The sequence below is a fragment of the Ixodes scapularis genome, unplaced genomic scaffold, assembly GCF_016920785.2.
Source record: "Ixodes scapularis isolate PalLabHiFi unplaced genomic scaffold, ASM1692078v2 PGA_scaffold1__304_contigs__length_218370807, whole genome shotgun sequence".
Classification (NCBI taxonomy): domain Eukaryota; kingdom Metazoa; phylum Arthropoda; class Arachnida; order Ixodida; family Ixodidae; genus Ixodes; species Ixodes scapularis.
Window position 1 is genome coordinate 88,706,712 of NW_024609846.1, and position 20,327 is coordinate 88,727,038.

General features: G+C 46.5%; 2 protein-coding genes across 2 annotated transcripts in view; one reads left to right on the forward strand and one right to left on the reverse strand.

The window, feature by feature from the left end:
• Window positions 1-1,621: 1,621 nt before the first annotated feature.
• On the reverse strand, window positions 1,622-18,092 carry LOC8033543 (uncharacterized protein C16orf52 homolog B). Its single transcript, XM_002404889.5, has 3 exons — window positions 17,476-18,092; window positions 14,719-14,931; window positions 1,622-1,905 (listed from the first exon to the last, which is right to left on the reverse strand). The coding sequence occupies exons 1-3, from the start codon at window positions 17,576-17,578 to the stop codon at window positions 1,718-1,720; spliced, it is 504 nt and encodes a 167-aa protein (XP_002404933.1). The 5' UTR covers window positions 17,579-18,092; the 3' UTR covers window positions 1,622-1,717.
• Window positions 18,093-18,330: 238 nt separating this feature from the next.
• The window catches only part of LOC8033544 (regulator of nonsense transcripts 1), a 57,443-nt gene continuing 55,446 nt past the window's right edge, over window positions 18,331-20,327 (forward strand). The window contains exon 1 of the mRNA XM_029972737.3: window positions 18,331-18,712. Within this exon, the coding sequence (XP_029828597.2) occupies window positions 18,518-18,712 (195 nt within the window). The 5' untranslated portion in view covers window positions 18,331-18,517. The remainder of the gene's footprint in view (window positions 18,713-20,327) is intronic.

A 20,327-nucleotide genomic window follows, 5' to 3' on the forward strand; every position in this document is an offset into this window, starting at 1 on the left:
TCTTTTGTTAGCGTATTGAGCCTGCATCTGTGGCCTTGGCTTTTTTTTCTTGTGAGCTGTTCGATCGCAACCGCGTCAAGTCTGCAATCGCTCAGCTTTGCACTGGGGTGCGACAATTTCTTTTAAAGATTTCAAAATGCATTTTAGATAATGAGTACGAGATGCCGAACAATGTAATCAAGACAGGGTTACAAATACTTTCGATCAAACGTACTTGCAAGATATCAAATTGCTACCTGGAGTATTTGAAATACAGTACCTTGAGTAGAGTATTTGAGATAGACGCAATTCACCAAAAGTAAAAAAAAAAAAAAAGAATTGTATAAAAGGGTAAGTTCACACAAGTTAGAACTTAAAAAAAAAAATTATCGGCTATGTTTTGCTGATTTGTGAAACCATCCAATGACACGATAGATCAGCGTTGCGTTTATTTTGGCAAAATGAAGGGGATAAACTGCGAGAAAATATAAGCTATTTTCTGTCTAACGTAGAAATTTGGGGCTAGTTGGTAATTCATGATTAAAAATTAAAACAGCGCAAGGACACGGACAAGAACAAGAAGGTAGATGTTAGCACGAATAAACTTTAGTTGTAAGTCAGCGCCTTGTCCGTCTACCTTCTTGTTCTTGTCCATGTCCTTGCGTTGTTTTAATTTTTAATTATTTTCTGTGCAACAGTTTTCTTACTTATTCCTTTTCACTCGAGTGAGCACGAAATGCTCATCCATTCAAATGACAAATGTACCACGAACATGCGCCTCTGTAGTAAATCGTAGCATGGTACCAACGCGCTAGCATAGGCCGCCGCGTAGGCGGTAGTTCCACATGTACCCCAATGCCACAATGTACCAGTGCCACAATGCACCGAAACATCCGCCTTTCTGCTGGTTTATTATTTTTTTTTAATACGTCAGTTTCAATTGCATTGGATGAAACGCCCTTGTCTATCGAAAGGAATAGCAGATGTACTATTTTCGATGCAGGCCACGGTGGCACGGTGGAATAATAATGTTGCGTGCACGTTTATACAGCCGGAAGTTAGTCAGGCTAAGTGGGGCGCCTGGCGTCTCAGCTGTAGATGAGCAATTTAGTCAGTGCGGTACAACCGCTAGCCTGTACGATGCTCATTCAGATCGAAACGGGCAGGGGTGGGGATTGAACAAAGAATCCCTGGGTTCTGCAGCGCGAGCTTTTGCTCCACGTGCTCCTAGCTGGTGTGCGCTAGCCACCAGCCCTGACACCAGAAAGGTATCTGAACAAGGCCAGAAAGGAGGCCGAAATTTTCCTTGGGCTTCGCGCATCCCCTGTCAGGGGCACTGCCTTTTTCCTGCAGAACAACACTGCGGCGCAGCGATACGAGGTGTGTGCTGAGGCGCTTCCCGCATGCTGTTCAATGGGCGGAACGCAGAAGGCTGGTTTTCTCCAGCGCCCACGAAAAGAGTGTTTTTTTTGTTTTTTTTTAAGTTCGTAATATGGGTTTGAGGTATTAAACTGCCGAATGCTTTATTGCAGACCTTGATGGTGGACCGCCGACAGACCTTCTGGAAATGTGGCTCCGGTGGTGTCGAAAGTGCACTCGAGAAATTCAGATTGTGGGTGGGGGAGGGTAAAAACGGAATGGAGATGCTTTTTTTTTTTTGTTTATTAGAAATGTCAGTAATGCCCCTGGAGAATTTGTCGCCACTGCACGGCGATTCACGCAGTAAGGGCCAACGTCCTCAGAAGTGTGGCATGCAGACCTTGCCGGCGAACAGCTCCGAGATCACGGTGATCCAGAGGGCGAGCACGAAGAAGATGTAGGACAGCCCCACCTGGTGGCTGCTGGGCAACTGGTACGGCTCGCCACCAATTTCGTCCATGGTGAAGCCCACCGGGAAGATGACTGCCGCCAGGCAGAACAGGAGCACTGCGACCACAGTACAGAGCCGCTCGCACACTGAAGCACAGACACCAGAGTTTACGCCGGTTCACATATGCAGCGCAGTGCAGAAATGTCGTCAGCGCTGACTCAGCGCTGCATTGCGCGTGTAAACGAAAAAGAAAGGCCGTTTTTTATGCAGCGGAGCGCTGACAGTTTTAGTGGACCGTACGCTAAAGTTTTGCGTACCCTAATGCTTTGCGTACGCAAAGACATTGCGGGTCGAGAGTGCGCATACACAGAAAGCAATAGAAGGGCTAGCGTATTGCGTACGCACGCAATGCAGGGGATTTTGCGTTGCGGGCTAGCGGGCTTTGCGGGAAGCTCCTGAGAAATCTCGGGCCCAGAGAGAGCACCAGTTACCAGATGGCGGTTACCTCGATTGGCGCAGCAAGGGCGACGTGGTGTTCGCGAAGTTCAGTGTTACGTGAAATTGCATGGTGTTCAGCTCGGAAATTCGTTCCAGGGCCTACCGCGGTCGAATCAGATCGCTGTGCAGCCGAAGAAGTGCACATTGAAAATGTTCACCGCTCGCAATGTGCGTGAATGCTGCGATTTAAGTCTCTTCGCGCAGTTCATCGCCGACGGACGAACGACTTTAAGAAATCGCCGAGTTGTCGCTGTGCAATGGACATCAGTAGGTCACGGATTTCTTCCCGCGGTAGCATTGATAAAATGTGCCGTTTCCATGGGACGACTGACAGTGGCTCCGTGATTGAATCTGGCTACAAACTCGTAATCATAGCCTCCGTACCCTGCAGAAACGCGTTGCAGAAGTTTCTTGGTTGGCAGTGAAATCACATTCTCATTCGGATAATGTATTGCACCAAGAACATAATCACTATAGGTATAGTTAATTTCAAATATACATGTTTTTATTGCATACCTCCATCTGAACTTGCTGTTGATGCTTACATGTCGGAGGTACATAAGATTGCATTCTAGTTTTTTGTTTGTTGTTTCTGTCTTGGGTTTTTCACGGCCAACACTTACCTTTATAGTTTTTTTTTTTTTTTTTTACCAAATGAATGTAGTGTTTATTTTTCCTTGTTCCTTTGACTTGTTTTTCTTGTTTTACCTTAATTGTATGATGCTTTGTGGAATCTGTTATTAAGTGACTATTTTGAGCTGCTGAACTTTATGGGGCAGAGACTTTGTCAGGCACCACGCCTTTATCTCTGCCCTTTACGCGGCAAACCCGCTAAACAAATAAAGAAAAAAAATTAAGGGAGACCTTTAGAGGTCATTATCCACCCAAACATCGCGCACCTGGCAGCTAAGTTGAGAACTACACCCATGTGGACAACAACATAAATTATTTGTTTGATTTTCTAACGCAGAGCTCGTCCAACGTAGCCAAACTCCGCGTCGGCGTTCGGCTGGGGCTCGAGTTCAATCAGCGGAGACTACTTCCATAAAGCCCTGCATGCAACACGGCGCGCGTTGCACTCTGGGAACTAGTTGGCCAGGGAGGAGGGCGGCATGGTTTCGGTTTCGATCGACACGTCAACAAGAAACTATAGACCTTTTCATTTCAGTAGTTGCCTGACCGGCGGGTAGAGGGCGCTGGCGCATTCGGCGCCATTAGGTTGCTTCAATTTGGTCGGTTTCGGTTTCAACGTACACGCGATTGTGATGCTGTTTCATGCCACTTTCGATTTATTTTGCGATATGGTTTTTTTTTTAGTAGCCCACAGCGAATGAAACAATAGTATTGAGCCACTTGGCCAAACACGAAGTGGTTTCGAGCCTAAATTGCGATCATCTTTTTACTAAACTATATGCGTCTGATTCCGTCCATCATTAATTTCGGCCAGGTTCGGCGGTGAAACAACTGCGCTGATGCGCAGGGAAAAGTATCATTGTCCACGGCCGTACCCGCGGACGCTAATTTCAAGAAAAAAAAATAAAGAGCAGGACAAGCTCCGCCTGCAGCGTGCGTCCGCTGCCTGCCGCCGTGCTTTGGCTGTGCGTGCACCGAGCGGTACGGAAGTAGATAGCTCGCGCTCAAGTCATATATTGAAGTGATCATCTTATATTGCAACAGACTATATTGCATGAGTGCTTAGTGAAAAATCAGGTCGACAACATGATTAACAATCTGCTGAATCACCAAGAACAGATGAACTGACGAGTTTACTGTTCGATGTTTGGTTTCCGTACACCAACCTTTTCTAACTTCGAGACTGGAAACGTCTTCTATAATGACTAGAAAAGTTTAATATAATCACGTAGATAATATAAAAAAGTGATAATGTCTTGGCCTGTTTTATTTGAAGAAATTAAGTGCTCGAAAGATATTTTGATAGACCAGCCTAGGCTGACTAGAAAATTTCTTTAACTAAAGTGCTCATTTACAGCATTTCAAAATATTGGCCTTATGAAATAAACTTTTTGTTATATGGACATTTGCTTACGACGTTCTCAACGTATCAGAATGGTAAGATAAGTGAATGCTAGACTTCAAATAAAGTCTGATATTCATCTTCCGCAAAATTTGCCGAATGAAATTGAAGAGTGCAAAAGAAATTCTCTCCGATAAGTGTGGCTGATGTCGAACGCCAGGCGCCACTCTGTGTAGAAAGCTGTTCACTGATTTGAAACGATGCGCTTTGCACATTTTGACGTCGCCATCTCCTGAAAGTAACTCCCTATTCGCCGTCGACAACCGGCTGCACTCGGGTGATTTTCATGCTGAAGGATTCTTTTCGGCGTCACATTTTGTGAATCATAGGCACTATCAAGCTGTCTGTGGCTGTTCCTTACGCGGGGAGTTCAAATATTTCTGTTCAAATAAATTAATTGAAACTGCATGATTATATTAAAAATGACTTAAGCAACTGAAAAACTATGGACATGGGACCAAGCACGATACGCAATTCCGTGGAATTCATAAATAAACCGACAAAGCGAATCACACATGCGATTAAGAACGTAAAACAAATATAGGTGTGATATTGCGAACAAACAAGTTGCCTAATGTTAAGGTACCATTATTTCTAGCATAAAAAATAATTCAAACTAAATGTTTGTTCCCGCGCCTTGTCCACTAGTTCCCTAGTGTAATCAAAAGAAACTGTTTTCGATATGTTGGAACTACCATGTTTTCAGGAAAAACACGTGGCTAATTACGCTGAGTGTTTTTGTTTTCTTCCTTGACACCAATGCGCACTCATATATATAAAAACATTGGGCTTCCTATAGTAAATGTTCCGCCCTTATTAGCAACCAAACCTCAGTTCTCACAAGTTATTGGTATCTGAACCCTCGAGGCTCTCTTCAAGTCATATATGTATTCAATGTGCGCAAGTGCTAACGCTGATTCCTGTTCCTATAAAACCTTTCACACGTATCCCGCGCGCCGACGGTAAAAAATATTCAAAACGTGTTACAAAATCAACTACAAAAGTTGCGCCCATATTGATGTAATGCAATTGCATAGTAAGTATAAGTATCGGAGACACTTTACGGAGTAAGGCAAGAGACGTGGTGCAACGTGACGAAAAACACGAATTCAACGCATCCGCCCGGGCGCGGACGGGAGAGCGGAGCAACAAGTTGAAGCAACCTAATGGCGGCCGCATCACGTGATTCCAAGATGGCAGCGCCCATGCGGCGGAGGGTGAAACGGCGTGGACTATTACGGCCGTTATCTCATGTTTTCTGGTCCCGAGAGCGTCATTTGTGGTCTCTAAACTAACCTAAATGGCCAGACCTCGAAGCTTTAGCACAAACTTTCCTGTTAGCGTTCCAATCGAGGTATGTGGACGAGCCAGTGCTGGGAATCTCGACGCTGCGAAGCTCGGGGATCTTGCTTGTTTACGAATCAACAAGCTGTAGCAACCAATAAGTATGCATACATCGAGCTCGCGCCTTTACATTAGTGTTGTTGATCAGGAAGTTTGTTTGTTTCGTGCGTCCATAGACGAAATATTACTTCTTGCAATTACTGTTTTTCTTAATATGCCTGAGTATGCCTGAGTACGCCATTGAAAAGCTCAATTTTAACACACTTCTTATCGCTTATCTGTACTGACCCGCAGCACTGCACGAAGTGAAGTCCCCGCATTCCACTAATATTGAACATCGCGTATGCGCATAAAGTGATCCTGCAATCATATCGGCAAATTCGCACGTACAGACCGCTTTAAGAAAGCAAAAGTCGAGCACTTGTGTGAAGAATGTCGCACCGTGCGCCGCAAGTGCTCCGGACGGGCATAAACCCCTATGCGGTGCGCCAAACGAACGAATTCAAAGCGCGTTTGACGGTTGCTAATGGCTATAATATTTGTAATGTGTTTGCTTTCTTCCTGCTTGAGTATGCCAAGATAATTTCAGACACACCGTTCAGGCACAGATTTTGGGCATAAGTAAAAGCTCGTCCAAAAAGGCTTAGCGAGGAGTAGGGGACGCTTGTTAGGGCCTCCGTCGCAGCTAGCCGATCTCAGCGTTTGCGAAAAGTTAATCTTCTATCAGCATAAAATTTCAGTGGGAGATATATGATGACACGAGGAAGACATCATAGTAACTTTTGTGCAGTGGTGAGGTCGAACTTATTGCGTTTAAAAGTTCATGCGTAAACGCTGGGCTCAACTTTGATACCGTGAGGATGCGGCTTGCTTTTCGCCCAATGAAGTAACAATAAGCGGTCGTTTGGCAAACAAAATACGTGTAAGGCTCCAGATGAACAAATTTCAGTTCTAGTTCACTGGTACTAGACGGGATTATTGAAATTGAGCTCAAACATGCACTCGTGGGGTGAGGTGACTAAGCCACGACTTACTACGTTTGCATACGCACGCACAATATGCGGTGTTTCGGGAACCAAGGAAAGTGCCCCGGTCTTTGTTTTGTATCGCTCGAGAATGAGTGTATTGTACGTTCGTGAAAAGTCAGATAATCGAAAACGGAAGCAGCGCGCTCGGTCGCGGCGTGATAGCATGAGATGCAGCTGCTCAGTCGAAACCGAAACTGCGTGGCCAACTAGTTCCCAGAGTGCATTGCGTGGTATTTCGCCGCGATGGGGCGCGTCGGTTTTGGAAGAAGTCCATTGTACATGAGTCCCAGCAAAGCACTGATGCCGAACACGTGTCAAATCTATACCCCGGGATCTATCGACGCAGACGACCGAACTTTTCCAGTCTAGAGGCATTATGTTGAGAAAACGGCCAATTCGTCTGGGCCCACATCGCACCGGTGCAGTGTGGTTCGGGGTACACGGAAGGCTAGAGGGGAGAGGGAAGCTTTTTTCTCTCCCCGCCAGCCTTTCGTGTACTAAAGTGGAAAGAGTTTACTGCACTGGACGGGTGCAGTGTGCCCCAGACGAATAGGCCAAAAGAGCCCTGTAAAAAAACCAGTCATGGGTAAGTTACTTTTAAAAAAGTAATTCATTACAGTTACAGTTACTTTCAGAAAAAAGTAGCGAAGTTACCGTTACAGTTACCGCAACAAAAGAGTAACTCGTTACAGTTACAGTTACTCTTAAAAAGTAACGACGTTACTTTTCAGTTACTTTTCCATAACACAAAAAATTTAGAAAAAACTAGAAAACGCCCCTCACGTTTTATTGCATAAAATTAAAAAAAAAAGTACGCTTTTTACTTCATATTGTAACTTAGCAGCAGTTGCTTCTCGAAGTTAGTGTTTGAAAGTTTCCACGCCAGAGTAGTGGCGCAAATCAAAATACGAGACATGCGCAGCGCCCTTCACGTGCATTGTTGTTTCACGGTTGATTCACCCGATTAAAAAGCGTTTGCACAGAAAAAAAGAAAAACCACAACATAGGTAGTGCTTCAAGACACTAAGATGTAAGTGTTCAGTCACAAGTACAAGCACGTGCGTAAAGTAGGGTGCCTTCATGTGCGCTTCGCATAGAGTGATGCCAACTGCCCGTTTCCCTTTCCCCCGCCGCCATTTTGTTCCTCATTGTTTCCCCGTGCGCTTCCCGTGCGCCGGAAAGTGGCCTTTGTGTCCATCGGTCCCCCCATCCGAGGGGGGAAAGGCTAAACCCCCTCCGTGGGTTCCACAACGCTGCTCCGAACTTGTGAGATAAGGTGCTTGTTTGCGGGAGGGTTATAAGCCCCACGGATTATCGCCGAGACCAATTGGCTGCTGGTTTGTCGGCGAGTGGTATTACAAAGGGTGGCACCACCCTAGCAAAGCGCACATGAAGGCTCCCTAGCGTAAAGATGACTAAATATTTTTTTCATAAAATCTACACTTGGCTATATTCGGGTCGTGACTCGTGAGAAAGAACATATTCACAACTTTGTGCAAGGCCAACTTGACAATCGAAATGTCGGAATAGACGATTTGGAAAGTGCAAGGAATGGCTAAATTGCACTCGTTCAGTGATGCATTATTCATAAAACACTGGAAAGTAACTACAAAAGTAACGTCGTTACTTTCATAGTTACTTCAGAAAAAAGTAATAGAACTACCGTTACAAGTTACATTTTTAAAAAGTAACTCGTTACAGTTACAAGTTACAAAAAAGTAACGAAGTTACAGTAACGCGTTACTACCCAAGACTGAAAAAAAGTTGGACAAAGCCCCTCCTATAGTTTGCTCTCCCCGCCATATGTAGAGAACTTGGTAAATTTACGTCTTTCTTATTCACAGAGGAACATATTGCATTCTTTGTGGCTATAGGGCTATGAAATAAAAAATAAAATAAAAGCCTTATTTTTGTTATACATAAGATAACACAAAATATACAAATAACCGGTTTGCCACTCAGGTTATTAAAATTCCAAAATCGGAATAACCGACATTCGAAGTGGAATTCGCTTCCCTCCGGTTTAAAATAACAACCGGTTCGACGGATATTCCCATGCTCTACCAGCCAATGCACGTAGACAAACAGTCCTGGATTTTGTGCAGGTGCATCGTGAAGCGTAGTGCTGGATTTTGTGCAGGGTGCATCATGAAGGCTAGCGCGGGTCACAAATAGAATAGTGGAAGTTTTACAATAGTGTTAGGCTGGGACCCATATCCAGAAAGTGAGGACACGAGCGCTGCACTATCATTCGTATTCGTCAGTTTCCAGCATTTGTTTCAGTGCCACGAAGGGCATTGCACTTTGAAGGAGGTCTATTTAACCAAGATAGCGATGTCGAATGAAGTAATTTCAACATTCAAACAGTACTAAGCAGCCCATAGTACATCTACAAAGGAGCCAGCAAGACGAATTTATCAAAGAACTTCATAGCCTTGCCAAGACCTGCAACTTTGGAGATCTAGGTGAGGAAATGACTCGAGGCCGCATCATTATCGAAGTTTGCCCCCATTAGCTGCTGAAGAAGATGCAGCTTGGTTCAAGATTGATGCTCAAGAGGTCTATAAATCTGACTTATCGGTTAGAAGCTGTCAACAAACAGCAAGCACATTGCCAGAAGGAAACGTCAACAGGTGGCAATGTCCCTAAAAAAGTTAGGTCGAAGCAAAAACAAGAAAAAAGAAACATGACGCTGTCTGATTCTCGTCTACTTGCTCCTAAGAACACCTGCTCAAAATGTGAATATGGGCTACATCAGGAAGACAAGTGCCCTGCAAAGAAAACACCATGCAACAAATGCAAAGAAATTGGACACTATCCACGGGTTTGCAGGAGTGAATACAGACAGTGCTCTCAGGGGCAGCTGCAGGGATTTCCAGAGGGGGGGGGGAGGGGGGGGGGGGGGTTAGTGTAACATGTTTAGGAACCCCCCCCCCCCCTGTCTCCCTTTTCGACGCCCTATATTTTTACACAAGCAGATATCAAGAGGGAGGTCAGGACATCCGGACTCCCCCCCTCCTCTAAATCTGCCCCTGACTGCTCTTCTGGAGGCATTACATTGCACACCTTGGAGAAACAATGAAGAGAAGAAGTGCTATCACTAAGACATAGACTGCATGAGCACAAGAAGCAGCTCACTCAAACAGATGTGACCCTGAGTCAAAGTAACAAGGCCAAGAAGGCGACAGTGAGGCTCTCCGGCAAAAACTTCAAAGCCATGAGGATGAGCTTAGGCTGCACAGTCAGATCCTCATACATGGGACATCAATGGCTGTTTAGGACAATAAATGCATCGAGAGGTAGCTCAAAGACTTGTAAAGAAACAAACTCCGTAAGAGAAGTCTGAATTCTGACAGGAGACGCCGGACATCAAGAGAAGAGGTGCTGGGTTAAAACTGCCCTGCATAAGTTGCTAACTTGATTGTTAGTGCCATTGAAGTAAACATGCCCATATTTGGATATCTATCGAAGGTCAGCAGAGAGGATGGAGTTGGTAGATGCCAAGTTGCAGCAAAGCACCGAGGAAGAGAAGCAGCTGTCACAGGTAGCGTCGCAGGCGTCGAAGGTCGGCGGAGAAGCACGATCGAGCACAAGAGTGAAACTGACTCCGGATCGCCACGCAAAGCACCTTTTGTAGCCACATAGGTTTCTTGAACATTCGGCGTAGAATGCTCGAACCTCGATCAGAGAACAAGGTTCTCAAACTTACTGAGAACGCTAAGTTGAAAGAATAAATAAAAGAAGCTTCCAATTCGAGGAATCGAACCTGGGTCCTCCGAGCGAAAGCCAAGCACGGTAACCATTCGGCCATGCCAGCATTTGCTCAGCGACACGCGTGGCAATATTACGTCTAAGTGAGGACGCACACTCCACTAAAACCAATTTTAAAGATGCAACCAGCTGCTCTTTAACGGATGGCAAGCGGGTTAGCTTTTAGTCAAGAGACACTGGCGCAGCACCCTTGTGACGTCACGTCGCAGTGGAGCTGTGGTTGAATGGTTGTACCGCGTACCACAGCACCACGATGATGTAACATCGCGACAGAACGGCTGATGATCGGTGTTTCCATCCCTCTAGCAGATAGTTTCAGTTTTGCCATAGATACCCGAAATCAAACTTGGAGCCGTAACGTTTTAAAATTATACACAATATCTAAAAAAAATCCCGATCCAAAATTAAAAAAAAAATAAAAAATAAAAAAATATTGATTGGAGTTAATAAAGCAGCACAAGAATCACTGTGAAGTGCTTGAGAACGAAAATTCGGCATTGACTGCCGATTTGCAATGTATACAAAAGGGTCTTCACTAGATCTAGCTGGATGAGAAGTTGGCAGACAAGTTGATGCGTATGCCATAGAGTTTCAAGCCAATGCAGCGGGGTAAAGAGGACGTCTGTCTGGAGAGAAAGAAAGTCCCTGGATATGCATATGAGCCGGAAAGGATTACATGTCACACTGATGCCTAGGACTGAAATCGGCTAAGAAAGGTCCGAGTTCAACATTAGGGTGACTGCATACGTGGCACGCAATGAAAGACTTGTTAGACCTGTAAACAGAGTTCAGTTTTTAAGGGGGAGATGTGCTGCTGGACTCTGACAAAGAGGAAGACGACCCAGGTGAAAGTTTTTAAGTGGAACCACTTGAAGTGGCTCATCGAACAGGGACCACTTGGCAAATAGGAGGCTAGTGGGACCATTTGGAGTGGGACCACTTGGAATGGGACCACTTGGAGTGGGACCACTTTATCATTTAATTGTTCCACTATCTCTTCCCACTTCATTCTATTTCTGCCCCACTTCCCCCTGCCTGCCCCTGCCCCTGCCCTGCCCCCCCCCCCCCCCCCCCATGTTTATAAATCCTATATTGAGGTGCTTCTTTTTCCTTGTACTGTGAGGTTTCCCCCTGACCTTCTTATTTGCATTGGAGCATTGGAGCCAGATACTGGAGGGCTCTGCAGGCTCCTAAAAAAGCCTCTGCTATACCGCCCATCTTTCGCCCCACCGGCATCCCCGTCTATTCCCCATAGTGGGTGCTGTCTCGGCTGAACGGGAGTGTCAAACTCTGCAGGTATACCTCACTGTTCACATTCATGACCTCAAATTTGTTCTTAGAGCTCAGAAGTCTCTTAATGGTCCTGTAAGCCTCCTGGACTGCCCTCTCTGTACCTACTCCTCAGCCTGTTACCTCCGGGACAATGCACATTACAATGCATCATGCCAGAGGCTATGAGCCTCAACTGCTTCACACCCTCCTCGACGTGCGTAGCCAGGTTTGTTCCCCTTCTACCTAGGACGTCATTCAAACCTGCATGTACCACCACAAGGTTTTCCTCCCCCTTGTTTACAGTCAACATTTATACTGCCATGTCCATCACCTCCTTCATCCCCCTGCCTGGGAGGGCTGCAACCTTTACTCCCCCATCCCCCCAACTCTGCTTGCGATCTCCGCTGTACACCTAGACAGATTAGAGCTCTCTACTATCAACACTCTGCCCACTTCATTTTTGTTTTTCCTGCATTGCAGGCTTGGTTGCTGTCGGAATAGGGAGCTGCCGTTGCACCACCATACTGTACAGCAGCCTCGCTGCCTCTGACGCCCACTAGTGTCTATGCCCTCTGCCCTCACGCTCTCTACAACCGGCACTGTGTCAACTACTCCTCTCTCCGTCCCCTGTCTCTTCATCTTCTGCAGCTCCTTTTCCCTTTTTAACTCCTTTTCCACTGCTTCTCGCCCTTCCTTCTCCTTCATTACTCTCACCTCCAGTTGCCACTCTATTGATTCATGTTTATCTTTGTTAGGCCTTTGCGTCGCATTCACCTCCTCCAGCTGACCTTGCCAGGCCTCCTCTAGCACCTCTTGCTTCTTTTTCTCTTCATTCAATTTCGTACACATATCCTTTAATTCCTCTAGCTTAACAACCCAGGCTCTTTCTGTCCTTTCAAAACCTATCCCAAGATTTTCGAGTTTGGCCCGCTTCTTTCATTCCTGCCTGAGCACATCGTTCAGCTCCTTGACCTGCATCTCAAGCACAGCCCGCCTCTCCCTCTCCTACATTGAATTCCGCCTTAAGCTCCTCAAACCTAGCTACCCACTCTCCTTCTAAGCTCGTAAAACCGACCTCAAGATTCTCACAGACATGGCAAGTGAAGCTACCCTCCACCGCATAAGCTAAGCACTTGAAATTGGTCTCCTCTAAATAGCACCTCAACTGAACACCAGGGTTTCTCTCAAAAATCCAAGCATACTTACTGCACAACAGTACACCACGGTCTGCCTGCAAGCAGTCCTGGAGAAAATAAGGAGAGGCGACCAAGATCTCACTTATGGAAAATCCAGCTACACCGCAACAATGCGGTATAGCTGCCCATTCTGCCAACACGACATTCAACTTCCTCAAAGTTCAGCCCACGCTGCCAACATGGCATTGAACTTCCTTGAAGGCACTTCAATGGAATTGATCGCCTGTCCGCTCTACCATCGAGACCTCGCATTATGCGACTTCTTCCTGTTCTATTTGCTGAAGGGCAAAACTGCATAGGACAGCAATTTCCAACACCTGAAGGTGTTACCACGGCTTGCCAAGAGCACTTGAATACAGTGCATGATATGCAGTTGTGCTTCCGGAACAGGTTGAGAAGGATGGGTCATCCTGTGCAATGTCAGGAAGATTAAAAGATATAATAGTTGGAGGAAAACTACCTTCGATTAGTGACAAGTGTCTCGGGATTTCTTTCAGTGGCCCTCGTAAAACGCAGCGCGCGAAAAATTCGGACCTAGACGGTTTCAAGGACACTTGGCCCAAGACGCCTGTAGCTCATTCCAGCCATTTCAAGACATCTTACATTCAGTGATACCCCAAGTAGCGGCGTAGACTTTCCATTTTCCCGACGGGGGGGGAGGGGCAGGCTGAAAAGTTTTCCGGGGGGTGGGGGGGAATGCTTTTCCGCACAATTTTTTTTTACACCGGCATTTATCAGTAGCTTATTTTAGGGGGTACATTTTACAGCGTATGTATACCGCTATGTGTCCATCGCTGTGTGCATTTTTTTGTTTCCATGCCACTACTAGAAGCTCGTTACGTGGCACGTGAACAGCGTCTCGGTAAGGATCGTGCCCCCCCCCCGGATCTCACCAAAGGGGGCACGAGCCCCAATGCCCCCCCTTAGTCTATGCCTATGACCCCATGTACAAAAAAATGGCCTTATTTTACTCCCAGCTCCGAACAACCATGGCTATTCACTTGCTCTCACTGGCTCCACCTGTTAGTATTGATTATTCTTTGCCCTTCTCAAAACTGCCCCAATACTCCATTTTACCTACGATAAACCGCAGCAGATGCTACAAGTCGTGCCAGCCAATCCAGTGACGTGAACATATCATGTGACTACGCGCCCTGCACGTCGCTGCGCCCCTCTCGAAGACCATGTGACACTAGCGCGGCACTGGAATGGCTTCGATGGCTCGTAGCCCCTCTACGGTCCGTGGAAAGGTGAAAAGGAGTATAACTATAGACGTTTGCAAGTATGGCCTCCTTGGCTATCACACGATCTACCCTCAAACGATCTATTGTCACCAGCAGCAAGATGGTGGTGCCTAGAGGCTGTGCTTGCACACGTCTAAAGTCACCGACAGCAAGAGAATGGCAGGGCGTGTCTTTCGAATGTCAAGCCTCCAGCACGCGCTCCGTGTCTTCCACCGTGCTGCAGCTGCATGCGTGCGCTCAAGGTACACGAGACACCGAAGCACTGTCGAAGCCGTTTTCACCTTTTCGGTGACTAGGCAGAGAGCAAGTCGTCTGCTTCTTGTGCAGGGGTTGCGGTGATGTCAAAACGACGTCGAGCTCTGATTGGCTTTGATTGAAAGGATAGTGGGTAGACCTCAATGCTCGATGCCTTGAGGTCTGCCCACTATTTTTTTTTCAATTGGCCAATAAACGCTCAGCGTTCTGAAATCCTCGCAACCCCTCTGAAAAAAGCAGACAAACTTGCGCTCCGCATAAACGTCACGAAGCAGTGTCAACTCACTGGCTGAGAACCCCATCCAGCGGGCGTACGGCACGACGCGGACGTTCCAGCGTGACAAGGCCAGCAGTACAGTGGTGGCTGTGATGCAGACGCAGCCCAGCACGATGCACACCAGGGCCAGCATCCACTCGGGCTGAAGGGTGGGCGGGAAGCAGGTCTGGGGCCGCCCCTGCAGGGTCGTGCATGTCTGCAGCAGGCCGAGCCGTGTGTCGCCTGCGATGGGGGGTTCCAGGAGACACGGTGAGGCACCAGCAATCCTACGGACTGGAGCATCATCATCACACTAAGGCACAGTACAGGGGAGTATGTTAGTCTAGAAGTACCATATTTTCCACTCTACAAGTTGCACCTCCTACAAATGGGCGTTTACGAGTTGCACTTATATTTGTACGGTCAGCACGGCGAAACTGCATTGATAAGCCTGCATACCTGTTTAAATCGCGATATATGCGCAAGCGGGAGCCACTTTCAACGTTCTAGCCGACTAATCAAACAGGAAATATAGCCCCTGCTGCAGATTTGCACAGTTAAGGTTCACACTCAAACAAAAAAAATTTATAAGTTGCTCAAATGTACGAGACACACCGACAGAAACCTATTAAATAACTATAAATTTTACACTGGAAAATATGATGACTGTGTTGTGAATTTGTGTAGACAGCGGGAAGTTAGCCGGACCCAATGAGCATCTAGCATCTCTGCTGGAAAGAAAAAAAATTTTGACAGTGCAGTATAACTGCCAATTTGGGTCTTTAATGTGTGTCGTGCAGTGGTAGTTACACGGCCGCGTGCCGGCACAATGGTCACCCAGAAGGAAACAGACAGGGGAGAGGGACCAAAACCTGGTCCTTGTTTTCTTCATGTCTTGCATCAGCGGCCGTCTCCAGTTTATGTACGGATACAATCAAACGCCAGCTCACTTGCACCTCAATTATTTTTGTTCAATTTTGTATTTTCTCGGCATTTCTGTGCAGTAAGTACTATGACAGGCACAGGCCTCGGTGTACAAACACAAGCCCGGCACACAGCTTTTTCTTTGTGAATACTCCATATGCACAGATGCATGCACATAACAGAGAATTTCATAGCGCTGCACTTAAACTTAAGAGGTGGAGCATACAAGGCGTGCACGTGAGGTCGCACCACGGCAATCCGCCCTCTGCCATATTGACAGGAGAGCCTGCTGAGCATCCTCTACTGCCAGTTTTGTTTGGCTGTCCAGTCCCATAGTAAGGTTTGATAGCTGCACATCCTTAGATTGTTATTTCTTTTGCTTCATGTAGCGTTTAAATTTCTACAGTTCAAAGGTAAGTCTCGTAAATTTATCTGGTGAACACTTTTGTGCGAAAGGATGCCGCCGTTGGAAGAGCGGACGCTGCCGCTTTACACCATTTATTTCGGCGAGCTCGGAAGCCAGATGAGAGGAAGAATGAATTCTGCCATGGCGACGGCTCCTACGAGCAGTGCCGCGGTGTACATGCGACTACTACGGCCGCCTTTCTTTTTCATATATCACGGACGGTGCTCTTTCAAATCAAGAGATGCGACACGAAGCCGAGCAAACCCCTTCACTCACATTTGCAACTTTAAAATAGACGCCCCATGAACCATAATTTGTGTAATTAAATTACTTGAAAGTGCCTGAAAAAGAAATGGCACTGGTCGATGCATGCTGGTTAACTCGGCCACAAGGCTATTGATGCAGCTTCCAATGCATCCCCCCCGGCTTTTGAAAAAAAACAAAAATCCTAAAAAATATATTTTGCTTCAAGATATACACCAGTTGATTTTTATGCTTGCCTGCGATGCCATATGCAGTCACGCTGGAGTCAATCCACTTTGTCGACAGTTTGTGCGTGCATTCAAAGTGGACTGCAGTAACTCTCGATAACCTGAAGAAGCATGCGCTGATTGATCGGGGCAGTTGTTGCTCTTAGTTATGTTTTAACGTGCAACCAAACATTGAACTGCCCAAACAAATATTCACTCAGCCAGGAGGAATGACAATCGGTCAACACTGTTTGGTGCATGACCCTCCTTTGCTGCATTAGAGATTTGGCACAGAAATGTGGAGACGTCCGTCCCAGAATGCAATTTTGGTGACATACACACAAACTATGTACCGTCATCCAGGATTGACCTTTTTGATGGTCGGTACCAGAAAAGCTGTATCTTGCGACAGGCCAATTTCATCGGACTTTTTGTGTGGACTAGAGTCACTAAAAGGGTGTATGCATCTTTGATTGGTACATATTCTGTTAGATCTTTGTGGTATTGCTTTGCTCTGTCATGACCTGGTTTAGCAAGCAGGATGACGGAAAGCACTTCTGCATCCCCCATAGGCACATTTGCAAAAGCCGGCGACAAATGGCAACATGGATTCTATGCACCAATATGGCTGAAGTATAGCTATCCCCTTAGCATAGCTTCCTTGGCGACTCTAGTGTGCACATGGCGCCCTCCTAATCGCGCCGACAATTTTAGTATTTTTTAAGATATTTTAGAATATTTTAACACTCGTCTTAGTTTTAAGCCCGCAGGTACTAGGTTCGTTCAATTTTCTTGCAGTTTTGCATCAACCATTAAATGAACATTGGATGGGAGCATGCGACGAAAAGCGCAAGAGAAGCCAAACTCCTGCGACGCGGCTCACAATAGGGTTGGAAGAGCACTCGCGTTACAAGCCATCGCTGGTGGAGTCGGCACGCACGGCACACACACAGTTCTTAAACGACGAGGTACGCGCACAGTACACACCTCCTACGTCGGACACGATCCAGTCGGGAAGAACCAGGCTCAGAATGGCAAAGACGTTTGCAGCAAAAAACAGAGTACCGGATATCACGGTCAACTTGTCCATTTTTGCTTGATTTCGGGAGCTGTGTCGCTCACATTATCAAACAGCTGTCGCTAATCATCTGGAGACGCTCGAAGACCGACTGGAATTCGCTAATTTGGCACACTTTTCTCGGTGGAAACAACGAGAAGTTCAGAAAACAGGAACCCAAAAGCTGTGTCACACACCCACCACCGCGACGAAGTGTGAACACACCTCTTCGGACGACGCTTTCGCGAAAATCGCTTGTTCATAAAAATGCGCATATTCTCAAGATTCTTCTGCTGTTATACAACGTAAACGAGTAAAATGTTGAGTTGAGTCATCATGTACTTCGTCAGCTTGAAGGCCTCAAACCCTTCAAACTAGCTGAAGCCCTGAAGCGCACAAGCCACACTAACGACACTACTTCACCCCTTCTTGACCTCACCGACTTCACAAACTTCACTGCTAAAGCTAAAGCAGCTACAGTGAAAAACTGTGAAAGCAACCAAAGCAGCTGAAGCGTTGGCTAAAGCTTGCTCTAGTTTCGGCTGTTGTTGTAACTTGTAGGTATGTTGTTGATTCGTGAGAGTCTTCCATTATATATATATTTTTTAACCTTTTATTGCATTTCACAGACGTAATTGTCTATAGAATGTAAGACTATTTTCATTATCGAACTAAATGGTTATATAAATAGTTATTTAGTGCAAAAAATATATTTAGTTGATCTGAAGAAAACAATCTGTAAACCATGGTACCATGCGCGTTTTTTGTATGTGTGTTTGCGTTTTGTGTGCGTGTGGTGTGTGTGTGTGTGTGTGTCACGGTGTGTGTGCGCGATAGAAGATGGCGTAAAGCTCCTTGAGCTGGTGGTGTGCTGTTCGATTGCTTCGAGCTTTGAGAAGACTACCCCGTTACCGCGTCGAACTGTGACTGACCTCGACCATCGTTTGTGTGATTTGACCGCTCTTCCAAGCCATGAGCATGAGTGTGGACGCGTACGGCCCGAGCTCGCAAACCCTGACGTTCCTCGACACCGAGGAAGCCACGGACTTGCTGGGCGCCGACACGCAGGGTTCGGAATTCGATTTCACCGACTTCACGCTGCCGTCACAGACGCAGGCGTCTCAGGTGGACGGCGCACAGACGCAGGGAGGCTCCAGAGGTGGACAGGTAAGCAATTCAACCAAAGTTCTAGAAAAACAACGGCAACAAAAACGCGTTCGCCAACCGAAGTCTCATAGCCCTCCGCGAGAAACTGCTGGGTCGGTTAAGCCTACTTCGCAGATAAAAGAAACGAAAAGATCTCAATACGATAGGCCCTTTTTTTTTTATTAATATTATTATCGTCGTTAGTGAGCAATATCCGGACCACACGTGTTGGCCTTAACGCACGTATGGGCCCTTCGATGAAAGACATAGGGCAGTTGTAGCTGGTTAACGGCTTGCCATCGTGGCAGGCGGTCCGGTGAATCAACCACGCGAACCCGGCCCTGCAAACGTTTTAACGATGCCGGCGGTCTGGTCGGCGTCTGCCGATGACCCCCGGTCGTAGTTGATCAGAAACAGCTACCGAACCTCGTCTGGCGTTGCCCTGGCATTTATTCTGGTAGACCTGTGGATACCGCTGACGATGCACGCGGCTTTGGCGCCATTGGCGACGGGACACCTGAGAGCTCGTGGCCGTTTGCACTTCGGTTATGTTTGCCGTGGTGGTTTTGCACCGGCTGTCAAGCGTCGAATGATGGAACTGTGGCACTTGAGTGTTCTGTTTCTTTCTACAGATCATCGCGAAGAAAAACAGCAAACGATATATATTTTGCTGTTTTACTTCGTTTGCCGGCGACGACACGCGCGAACTTCTGCGTATTTGGTTTCGCGCAGTTTCGGTTCACGATGAACTTCTTCGCAGGTTTTTTTGTTTTGTTCTTTTGTGCGTAGCTTCTTACGCGGTGTCTATTACATGCTACAGCTGTTTCCACAATGATCTCAATGCGTGCATCTAAACGTTGGTAAGAGGCAGAGCCGTATCTCTGGTAGGTAAAAAATAACTAGCATAAACAGGTTTCTTTTTTTAAGCCACGTTTTTTACTTTTAGGGCATCTTGAAGACTTTAAAACCTCGTCTTGAAAAATAAGGTGGAGCAAGCAGGGGTGCGTTGTTATTAGCGCTTTGTGTGATCTAAAACTGCGCTTGCCAGCGTTATATCGGTATATTCGCGTATTCCAGCAACATGATCCAAGCTTGAGAGGACTATTGCACACCTAATTACATAAAACAAATTTGTGGGATTTTAAGCTTTGTACCAGTTATTGGTAACATCACCAGCTGGCTGAGCTGCTTCTAGAGCTTTGATCTGAACCGCTCGGGCACTATCGACAAGTGAGAACTTAGCGAGGCCGTCACTAGGTTTGGCTACCGGCTGAGCGAGCCAACGATGACTATGTTGCTAGTGAAGTTTGGTAGGGACGGCAAGGATCCACCAACTTCGACGACTTCATCCAGTGCTGCGTTACATTCCGCCATCATGACACAGACCAAGGTGGCTGGTTCAAGATTTCCTACGAGTATTTCCTCCGGCTGGTGTTCAGCGTGCGCATGTGATGGCCTTCGGGCAGTGTTGTTGTTTCCTTCTTTCCCCTTCACTCCGTTTCACGGCAGTAACAGTTTGTTTTGTCCAGTGCTTGTATGGTCCCGGACAGTTTTGTGCTAGCTGGTTATGTACCATTAAAGGGTAAATTTTAAGCTTTGCACACACCCACAGCATCTTAAACCTGACTGACTAAAA